This window comes from Onychostoma macrolepis, chromosome 08 (assembly GCF_012432095.1).
Source record: "Onychostoma macrolepis isolate SWU-2019 chromosome 08, ASM1243209v1, whole genome shotgun sequence".
In the NCBI taxonomy this organism is placed as follows: domain Eukaryota; kingdom Metazoa; phylum Chordata; class Actinopteri; order Cypriniformes; family Cyprinidae; genus Onychostoma; species Onychostoma macrolepis.
The window spans coordinates 15,383,622-15,395,139 of NC_081162.1; the positions used below are offsets into that span (position 1 = coordinate 15,383,622).

The 11,518-nt window shown below is 35.4% G+C and overlaps 1 protein-coding gene across 2 annotated transcripts in view; it reads left to right on the plus strand.

Annotated features, from left to right (window-relative positions):
* Positions 1–11,322, plus strand: part of prex1 (phosphatidylinositol-3,4,5-trisphosphate-dependent Rac exchange factor 1) — a 69,783-nt gene extending 58,461 nt beyond the window's left edge. For both annotated transcript variants that reach the window (XM_058784764.1, XM_058784765.1), the window contains exons 30-40: positions 152–280; positions 848–889; positions 2,416–2,633; positions 2,898–3,000; positions 3,975–4,118; positions 4,928–5,042; positions 5,263–5,323; positions 6,252–6,427; positions 6,738–6,840; positions 8,276–8,343; positions 8,458–11,322. In XM_058784764.1, the coding sequence (XP_058640747.1) occupies positions 152–280; positions 848–889; positions 2,416–2,633; positions 2,898–3,000; positions 3,975–4,118; positions 4,928–5,042; positions 5,263–5,323; positions 6,252–6,427; positions 6,738–6,840; positions 8,276–8,343; positions 8,458–8,500 (1,202 nt within the window). In that variant the 3' untranslated portion in view covers positions 8,501–11,322. The remainder of the gene's footprint in view (positions 1–151; positions 281–847; positions 890–2,415; positions 2,634–2,897; positions 3,001–3,974; positions 4,119–4,927; positions 5,043–5,262; positions 5,324–6,251; positions 6,428–6,737; positions 6,841–8,275; positions 8,344–8,457) is intronic.
* Positions 11,323–11,518: the final 196 nt, after the last annotated feature.

The window sequence follows — 11,518 nt, forward strand, 5'->3', positions numbered from 1 at the left end:
ATGTAAATACATGTAAATGTTTTCAAAATATATACTGTATGTGTGTTTATTTATATATACATAATAAATATACACAGAACACACATATATTGTGCAAACAAAAACTTTTATTTTGTACTACTTAATATATAATCTCTATTAACAATAATAGAGTTTCGGCACACGGATGACTGGACTGCACGTTGGCGGTATGTCTTGCTCAAGAATATCCAGGAGGACCCTTGGAATCTGCCCATTTCAATCAAATCTTTAGTTAACAGCCTTCATCGCTTCGTAGAAGGTAAGTCACTATAACTCTATTTACTTTAACATGTTTTATAGTGCACACATCATCAGCGTACATTATTTTAATGATGATTCTTGCAATAAAATATGCAGTAATAATGGAAAATAACAATTGATATTCAAAAATGTTACCATAGGAGTACATCAAGATACCAGTAGTGTTTTACAAGTCCTTCAAAATGAACTTTAAATTTGAATTCAGATCTGGCTCCATTCTGGTATTAAATGCACATTTTAAAATCCTGTCCTACATTTTTTGTCTTAAGTATCCTAAGGGGCCATTCACACAGAATGGGGAGGTCTAGAGACTTTTTAAATTTTATTTAACTTGAGAGCCACTCTTTTAGAATAACATGTTTACATTGCAAAACTATGGAAAAGCAGTTGCCACATTATTTGTGGAAGCTTGCATTCCCCGTCTCATGTCTGTGATAGAAAGGCTATGGAAAACAGTGTGAACAGCCCCTATAGCAGTAAACTGGATTACAAAAGTTGTCCAGGCTATAATGTCCTGTATTATTGTGCACTTGGTTGTATTCATGTTTATTTGTAACTGTTGCAGATGGAAGGAGTCAGCTCTTGTTGGCGTTGCTTAAATGCACTGGTAAGTTTTGAAGATTTGAACCTTTCCCTTGTTGAACTTGACCATTGTAGATAATTTCAAATAGCTATTGAAAGTCAACCCAGAATGTTTACGTTGTCACACACTTGTGTCATCATCTGTGTGAGACTTAAGAAAGGCAACTGCATTGTGTGTGTGATTTATCATCCCTACTACTGTTCTGGACTGAGCTGTATTTACAGACACCTCCATGTGCTGTGATAAGAGTGTTTTATTGGAATTCTGTAGCAGGGAGTGTGTTGCATATGTTTGTGTGCGTGCAGTCAAGTTGCAGTGGGGTGTGTCTGTTTGTGAGCTTCTGAGCAAGCAGTAGACACAGATAAAGTGAAAGTGGGTTTGTCCCGTGGGGTCTGTGGTGGGAGACATATGGAAGTTGTTGAGCGTTTGCTTTGGAACCTGATCTAGAGCCCTTATCCTTACTGCTCCACACAGACAGCAGCTCCGACCCCTGTTCCCACCCAGCGCTGCTGTGAAACCCACCATCTGCTTAAAGTATTACACACGCTGAACACGACTTACAACTGTTTTAGGACATTCAGGATTCCCCTCAGGCCACTGTTTGGGACATATACTGATCTGTGAACAGTAAATTAATCAGTATTCGCAACATCTGCAATTAAAACTTTAAATTAGAGCAATTAAAATTAAAATAGCAGTTAAAACAGTAAAAATAACCAGTTAATAATGGCTTCTGACCCATAAGAATTTCAAAGGAATTATCATCATCATTTGGAATGTTTTCTCAACAAATACTAATATATGCAATTAATTGTGACTTATTACAATTGATTAGGTGCAATCAGTTTGATAAATAAAATAAAATGGCATTTTAAAAGTGACCAAAAGTGACAGTAAAGAAATTCATTGTTAGAAAAGATTTCTATTTAAAATAACTGTTTTATAATCTTTCCAATTATCAGAGAACCCTGAAATAAATGTATCATGATTTCCACCGAAATATTGAGCAGCACAACTGTTTTCAACATTAATGATAAAACAAAATGTTTCTTGAGCAGCAAATCAGCATATTAGAACGATTTCTGATCATGTAACATCGAAGACTGGAGAAATGGCTGCTGAAATTTCAGCTGTCATCACAGGAATAAACTACATTTTTAAATATGTTAATAATTGTATTAATGTTTCACAATATTGCTGTTTTTACTGTATTTTTGATCAAATAAATTCAGCCTTGATGAGCGCAAGATGCTTCTTTAAAAAACATTAAAACATCTTACCAATGCCAAACAGTAGCGCATCTCTTCACCAGAGTAATGAATATTTATAATATTTTATATTATAATTTATATTATAGTTTAAACAAATGATTGGGTCTAAGACAAATATTTTTATTTGTCTGTGTGATTTATTGACTCTTAAAAATGTGATACAAACATATGGAAAAATAACATATTTTCCATGCATAATGAATAAATGTGAGTGTACACACATGTATATACATATATTTATACAAATATCATGAATTCTTTTCTACTCATCTGTCTCAGACACAGAACTCCAGTTGCGAAGGGATGTGATATTCTGCCAGTCTCTGGTGGGGGCGCTGTGTGCATTGGCGGAGCAGCTTGTGAATGCGCTGAACCTGCGTTTCAACAATAATGGAGAGTATGAGGAGGACAGTAAAGAGGTCAGCCGGAAATGGCTGGAGCAGATCGCCACCATCGGAGTGCTCTTTGACTTCCAGTCAACACTCTCTCCACATGTGGTAAGACTATTAGACATTACATCTTCTCATAGCTGATTCAGAGACAGTCATCCCACAATAACTCAGTGCTTTCTACTAATACACACAAGCATGATAATAAAGTTTTAGAATTGAATCTTGAGATTGTTAGGACTAAATACAGAACCAAGGCCATCATATCCTGGATTTTCCTGGACGTGTGCAGTATTATTTCAGTCATATACTCTCCTCCTTCAGCATGAAGATCTTGATTATTTTGGGCTCACAAACTGTTTACTTGAACAGAGAGAAGAGCGAATCATGCTGGAAGATACAAAAGCAGCACTGCTGGATCTGGAGAAAGTCACCGTGTTGTTCCGCCCACTGGAGAATGAGTGCCTCGTCCCAAGTATGACACCACACCACATATATTAACACATCGAGTAATAGCTTGTCAATCACAGTGCCAACAGAAAAGTATGTGTGTTGTGTGTTGTGTGTTGTGTGGTGTGTGTGTGTGTGTGTGTGTGTGTGTGTATTCATACATACATACAAACATACATACATGCATGCATGCATGCATACATACACACACACACACACACACACACATATACATACACACACACACACACACACACACACCTGAAAAGTCACCTTCTCCTTGTAATACCTGTCATACACTTTTCATTATACAAATCTATGTCCTCATTTGTCACAAAAACGCACACACAGGTTAGAAATGGCAAAAATATTTATTTTAGTAAAAATGCATTTTGTAAACCCACTGAAACCCCAGCAACAATGACCACAAATTCCTTTCCTTTACAAATAGTTAGATCCAGGGTCCCTCCCTTTCTCTGATAAAGCTCTGTGATTCCACTAAAAAGTGATAGCCAAAACTTTCGTCCTTAAATAGCAGCACCCCCTTCTCCCTCCTCACAAGCATACACACACCCTCCAGATGTCCTCTTCAGGAATGTCAGCACAGTTAGTCGTGATAGGAGAACAGCTTTATCTGCCGTCTTCTGTTTTGGTTTGACTAAATCTGAGGGAGGATGTTCTGCTCTGTGGTTTGTTCCCGCCGCAAAGGTGTTTTATTTACAATATAATCTCTGTTGTACAAATGTGAACAGCTTGGCTTTTTCCCTTTCACACATCTGTGAGGTTTTTGCCTTTACTCTTCTCATCAGGCTAATTACAACCTAATTAACCTTACAAGTTTCCCAGTGTGACCTCAAACATAAAGAATACTCTATACAGTATGTACGGGTGTAGACTTTTCTTAAATGAAGTAGTGCAAAGGACAAAGATTGAAATTGCATAGAATTTTAAATATTCTCTCACTGTGACTCACACATCCTTTATTGCACTTTTTTCCAGACACATCTGTGCATTACCAGGTGGAAGGCAGTCGGCAGGCCATCAGGGTGACGATGTTCTTGGACAGCTGTCATTTCAGTGAGCTGCCAACAAGACTGCAGAACGGAGGCTCTTTGAAGCTTCAATCAGTCCTCTTCACTAGAGGTGGGAGCAGACAAAAGAAACAAGATAAATGACTATTTCCATTCTAAATGCGTTTCATTTGTAATTTACAGTTCTAAAACTTTGTGAGCTGCCTACAAAGGTTGTATTTTAAGGCACTATAGGCTATTCAAAAAGGTAGCCTTCTTAATTATGCTGCCTCTTAAGATGCCAGGCATTCTTCTTTGAGGAAACACCTATCCCAAAATGCAACGTGATGAGAATAAATCAAGGCAAGAGAAGTGTCCATAATTTATTTATTTTTAGGTTTTTATTTTTTTAACATTTTTATTGTTTTTTTCTTGAATATGTCTGTATCAGTTTTAGTTCTAGATATCTAGCTGAAATAAAATGAGTGTATTTCAGGTAGAGTTTATTTCAAGTAACAAAAAAAAAACATTTTACTTAAAAAAAAAAAATAAATAAATAAAAAAAAAAAAAAAAAACACTTGTAATGACAGTGAATTATTTTACTCATTTTTTGTTTGAGCTGTGTATTTTTATGCTTAGGGTTTTGTGCAACATGCAAGCCTGGTATCAGAAAACTATTGAAATCAATTGAGGTTCTTATGAAATATGAAAATGAGTGGTGTTCCAAATCTGTCACTTGTGTGGTTCCATGACGTTTAGGGTTCTGCTTTATAATCCAAATATGGCCCTGTTTTAAAACTGGTCCTAATGTGCTCATTTAGAGCTAATTGAAGCCTCTCTGTTTCCTTTATGAGTTTTGGTCTCCATCTAGTGGTATGTGAAGAGCACTACAGCACTGGGCAGAGCATGACATTCATCTGCATTTTCTTCATCTTTATCAGGGCTGGAGAAGCCAGAAGGTGTGTTGTCTCAGGATTTTGTTGCCATGGAAGAGTTTCAGCAGCGCACAAATGCTCTGTCACTGGAGAAGGTCAAAGGTTATTACCGCAAACTCAGGTACATTTGGCCATCATACCGAGCGAGCTTTGCTTGAAGTATTGATTGATTTTAATTTTGCTGCTAAACTATTTATATAAATTAATAACATAGTTTAAAAAGATAACTTTAAAAATATAAGTTGAACATCTCATTAAGTAAATGTTTAATGTAATAAATATATTTTAGATTTAAATAGCAAAAAGTGTTCATTGTTTATATAATGTCTTTCATTTTGTAGGGCTTTTTATCTGGAGAAATCAAATTCAGACTCAAATTCCACTGCAATGAAAATAGACCAGGTAATATCCTAACACACTATCATTCAATTGTTTGGTCAGTTGATTTTTTTTTTTTTTTTTTTTTTTGGTGGTTTGTTTTGGTAACACTTTACAATAAGGTTCATTAGTTAAACATTAGTTAATGTATTAACTAACATGAACTAACCATGAGCAATACATTTGTTACTGTATTTACTAATCTTCGCTAACGTTAGTTAATAAAAATACAGATGTTCATTGTTAGTTCATGTTAGTTCACAGTGCATTAACTAATGTTAACAAGATTTTAATAATGTATTAGTAAATGTTGAAATTAACATTAACAAAGATTAATAAACGCTGTATAAGTGCAGTTTATTATTAGTTAATGTTAACTAATGTAGTTAACTAATGAACCTTATTGTAAAGTGTTACCGTTGTTTTTATTCAGCAAGGATGCATTAAATTGATTAATAGTGAAAGTAAAGACATTTACAATGTTACAAGATTTATGTTTTAAATCAATTTGATTAATTTGAACTTTCCATTTATGAAGGAATCTTGAAGAAATATAACAGTTTCCACAAAAAGATGTTAATGCTGATATTGTTCAAAAATAATAATAAAAAACGTGTTTCTTGAGCACCAAATCAGCATATAGAATGATTTCTGAAGACTGGAGTAATGAGGCTGAAAATTCAGCTTTGCCATTACAGGAATAAATTATATTTTGAAATATATTAAAATAGAAACCAGTTATTTTAAATTGTAATAATATTTCACAATATTTCAGTTTTAACAATATTTTTGATCAAATAAATGCAGCCTTTGAGATTTAAAAACACCAAACTTGTGTATGTTTTGGTACTGGGATTCCTGTACAGACTAAACAGAACACAATCAAAATGCTTAGAAAAGTTTTATTAAAGTTTAAAACCAAAAAGTTGAATTTAATCATTTTAATCTCCAGCTCCTCCGGCCGCTTAACACCTTGGATGACCTCTGTCGGCTCATGCAGACGTATATGAATGTAAAACCCGGCTCTGCGGGTCAGCCCTCTGGAGTCAGTGTTCTTGTGGTGTCCTCTGAACTCTGCAACCGGCTGGGAGCCTGTCACATCACCATGTGTGCCACTGGGATGCAGAGGTATCCGCAGTGAAATGTTGTTTTCATGTTGCTCTAGATCCAGTAGTCAAGCGTGAATCCACAGATGGGAATAGAGTTTTATTGAGTGACGGCTCAAAACACACGCTTCTTATCTTTAAGCCTCTTACTACTAAAGTGGAGCCACAGTCAAGTTTCTACTGTAAACTATATTTTATTTTGACTTTCATTGTTTCTTGCTCAAATGTGCATCTAATCCAGGTGATTTGTATCCTAGGTTACTGCTACAGTAAGATACATCTATAACAGATTGTCTAAACTGCCTCTTGACTAAGGTTTTTGTTCTGTGTAGGTGTACTCTGACTGTGTCACTGGAGCAGGCCGTTACTCTATCCAGAAACCACGGCCTCATGCCCCGCTGCCTAATGCAGACCATGGACATCATGCGCAAACAGGTACAGCTTATGACATGTATCTCAAACCGCACACCTTATGTCTTTAAAACTTACAAATTCAATCCTGTGGTTGGTAGAAAATGTTTTACATCTATACCTGCTGCTAAATAGGCCACTCCAGACTAACTCACATTGAGTCACTAAATCAAAAGATTGTTTATATTTCTTTTATTTCTTTTTTCTTTTCTATTGACAAGAGACGAGAAATAGAACATAAATGGAAAATATACACACAGGCATTATAAACGAATAAACATTGAAACATATTATAGCTGCAGGTAGCAACTTCTAGGCCAATCACATGCATGCTGTATGACTCAATAGATTTGTTTGGCCATAAAATGACCAATTGTGTAATAAGAAAAAACTAAAGTGGTTGATTTGGCCAATAGGTGATGCTGTTGCATCCTTAAGGCATTACAGCAATGATGTATACAGTAAAAAGTGTGCAAACACACAAGTTGTTAATGAGGGCATCATACTGAATATTTGAGGTTGCAGTTTTTTCAGTGTGAACAAACTATTTATCCAGACTTGTACTTGTAAATTGGAGTGAAGAAGCATGACTTACCGTGGTTTACTGTATGCATTTTGCCCAGTAAGTGGCCACTAAAATGCTTCTGTACACTTAAAGGACAACTTCACAGATTTTCAACCAGTTTGTATGTTACCTGCTCTCAGATATCCATGTGTATCTGTCAGTAAAATCTAACAAATAAACTGAGATATTTGGTTGGATGCAACATAGAAAGAGTACACATTGTTCATTTACATATATTCCTGACTTTGTCAATAAAAAGTTAGTTAAAAATTGGTGATGTTTTCCCTTAAAACTGTAATGGTAATTATATACAGCAAGTTTCATGTCATTACGGCAAAGATATGAATTTAGAAGATATGTCTGAACTTTCTCTATTTGTTGAACTGTAAGCGATATCAAAAAGCTTTTGACTGGCATCAGCTACAAATGGTCTGATTCGAATTTGGTCACTTGGATGAAAACTGTAGGAGTTTGAATAAAAAGTGTTCAAAAACATCAAATCTAGTTTTGAGAGACTGACTCCAAAACTGGCAACAGATATATTGAGAAACTGCCTAATCAGTGTGCTAAATTTCACAACTTTTAGCATACGGTTCTATAGGTCGCAATATTATGTGAGAAGTAGAATAATAAGAAGAACCTTAACAGATACAATACGTGCCTACACACCTGCAGTGCTTGACATATGCTTGAATATATCAATAAATATGTGTGGGCAAGTAGTCTAAAGGTTAAAAGAGTTGTTGGTAATTCGAGCAACAAACTAGTAATATACACTCAGACGAAACTAAAGATTCTGATGAAACTCTTTAGCATGTTTTAGAACATGAAGACTGACATTTGAGCTGTTCTGACGGTATTCAAATAGGCAATAATAACTGTCTTTATTCACAGGGCACCAGAGTGGAGATTTCTGCCAAAAATCTCAGAGTAATGGACCAGATGCCGCAGTGTGCTCCCAGGTATCACTGACTCTTGCTATTTAACTTTAAAAATTGAAAGTTATTATTCCTGGTTGGCTTTAGAGTTGAATGAAACTTCTACAGTAACCAAACCCTTTTTAATCCTCATCGCAGGCTCTTCAGGTTGTGTTTACCCCCCTCCGATGGAGATCTTTGAATGAGGTGATATCTGTCTCTCAGATATCAAGACTGGCTTATCATTTTGAGACTATGCCTCAGCACATCTCAACTCCCGGCCAACCTCATCCAGAGAGGTCCGGCTGAGGTCAACACGACCAGGAATGAGAACCGTCCAACCACCTTTATCTCCTGCTCTGGCAGCTGAGAAAATCGCTAATGCTAACGATGCTAATCTTGGCTAGCAGTGTCTGCCCACATTGCTACATTGTTTGGTCTCCTAATGGATCTGGACTGGCATGTGAATGGCTAAATCTAACTGTAAAAGGCTGTATTATCTCTTCCTTTCGCCTCTGACTGCAATCTTGCGTCAGCAAGTAGGGTGGTGTGGTCTGGATGGTGACGTTAAGTTCAGATACGTGGTGATTATGTGCAATTACTGTAGCTTAGCATGCGTGTGTCTGCACTGTGTCATGGGAGGTGGTGCCCTCGGAGAGCTGTTGCGATTCTCTCACTCATATCAGGTATTACAAAAGTACTGAAATCATTCCAGCCTACATGGACCAGTTTCAAAATCCTAATTCTCATCCGTCATTGTGTTTAAAAAATCGCTTGATTCTGTTTAACAGCACAATTTTTATTGTGAAGTTCTAGCAACGGCGCATTTTAAGAATAACAGGGAAACAGTAGGAGGCTATAAGCTTCTCAAACAATACAAAATACAAGATTTCACTGTAATCAAAATGTTGATTATTGAAGGTTGAAACCGTTATTGATCAACTGGGAGAAAACAAATGGTGTATAGCACTTTTTAAACATGAATCAATGCTGTGTTACAGTGCGTGACTGTCCTGGGGAGTTGCTTTGCGCGGTTGTTTGGAAAAGCACAATAAAAAATGATTGTGTTCTTCAGTGTTTATTAAAAGTACTGTACATTTTAGAAGATAAAGAAAAGCAAAGGGATCATGTGAAGAATCAATAGATATAGTAGGATTTTATTGAAGTTTTGTATTTAGGTAAATATATATGTATGTATCAGAGGGATATGCTCTTTGGGAACAGCAGTGCTATAATTTAAAGAGTATTAATAATGTTAAAACATATAATATTGTACATCTTTCATTTTGCATACTTAGTGTATATTTGGATAGGAAACTTTATTGTGCTTTTACACGTATTTAAAAATCTAACTTCAGCTGTGTGGTCAGTAACCAAGAAGGCCTGGATATTTAACAGTGTTCCTGGATTAGTTTGGACTAGTTAAGCGAGTATGTACAGTATGTGACGGCCTTTGTAACATGCAAAGTCTGCATTTCATTTTTATATATATATTGTTATATATGTTACCTTCAGTTGTCCTAACAGTTGACAGTATTTGCTCAAATTTGACACAATTTTAATGACGCAAACAAAGATTTGAGTAAATAAGGTCACTTTAGTGACAATAATGCAACAAAGCATCATGTCTTAATGAAATCTTAATGAGAGGTTCATCGTGTTTGTATTGTAGCTCGTAACACGTCACTGTCTGTTACGTATCAGCATGGAAGTTCGACACTGCAACTTAAAACCATGATAAAATATTTTAAACAATACTTGAATTTATGCTAATAAATAATGGGTTTTTTCTCCTCGTATCTATCCAAATTGAAGCCTAGTGTTGGTAAAATGCTGATTTATTTTTAATTGGATTTTAACATTTTATTTGGTCCTCAAAGCAAATAGTTTTTAAACTGGAAACAAGTGTTTTTAATCCACGGAATGTGTGCAGTGTCATTATTGTGTGCTTTGAAGGTCCTTGTTGCTTGTTTTTATGCTTTATAATGTCCACATGAAACCTATCATTTCTGTATGATAGACCTAAATCTAGTAAAACCCAAAGACGTAGCATTAGCATTAGCATGTTCCTATCACTGTATATTAAAATCTCAGGTTTCTGCACCATCTCGGTCCATTATTGTGCGATTTAGCTTCCCCTTTCAAAAATTGACTGAATAATTTAACATCACTAATCAGTCAGCTGAAACATGGTATGCTTGTATTCAGATGTATTTTTTTATTTTTTATTTTCCTTTTTTTTTTTTTTTTTTTTTACTTTAAACTCCTTTCCTGTTTTCAGTACTATTTTAAGTTTATTATTGCCAATTTTTAACTTCTTGCCTCAATTTCAAGTGTACTTTTTAGCTCAAAGAGCAAAAATATTCAATGGTGCTTACAAATCAACCCTTTCTTTTGAGGGCCTTATAGTTTCTTGGTCTTTACCGCTTATTTGTTGTTGTTTTTTTCATTTCAAAATTGTTTTCTTAATTTTACAAATTCTGATGGTTTCTATTAATAAGAGCAGCTTAATCAAAACCTCACTGGTGGAGTGAAGGACTAGATCTAATCCGCATCTGCAAATATTTAACTTATAGTTTATATTAATGTTTGACTGTGATGTCTCTGTCTTTATGCTGTCCTGAACTGTTAATGATAAATACATTAAATGGCTCTTAAACTTATCTTGCTGGTAATGTAAGCATATATCCAGTTGTTTTTAACTCAAGTGTTGAATTAAAAGCATTGTATAAAGCTCTCCTTTCTGAAGTAATATAATGTCTATATTTAGATCCTCCATGAATGCACCTTCAGGTAAAACTAATGACCTGCAGTAAATCCAGGGGGCCCGAAGCCTCAGAATTGTCTAATTATAGGGATGTACAATTGCCTTAGACCCTTAAGCTCAGTGTGTCACCCTCATTTCTGAATGCAGCCCCGATAACAGTGTGGTGATTTTATAGCACACTTCAGTCTGACAGGAGTAAACCATAGGTTTGTCTTTATGCTGTATTTAATGCATTGCTAATATCAAACAAAATAAAAGAGTATATGTTTATAAATTACTATTGATCTGTCATTGGTAGAGATTAACAGCACAGAGCAGGTTACATAAATGTTATAGTGTATATAAGTGGGCATGGAGAGAGGTTAAGAACCGTGAAACATCCTACACTGTTTATTGCATGCACTTTCAATTAAACTTTTGATTGGACTGCCTTAATAACACCCCATATTATAG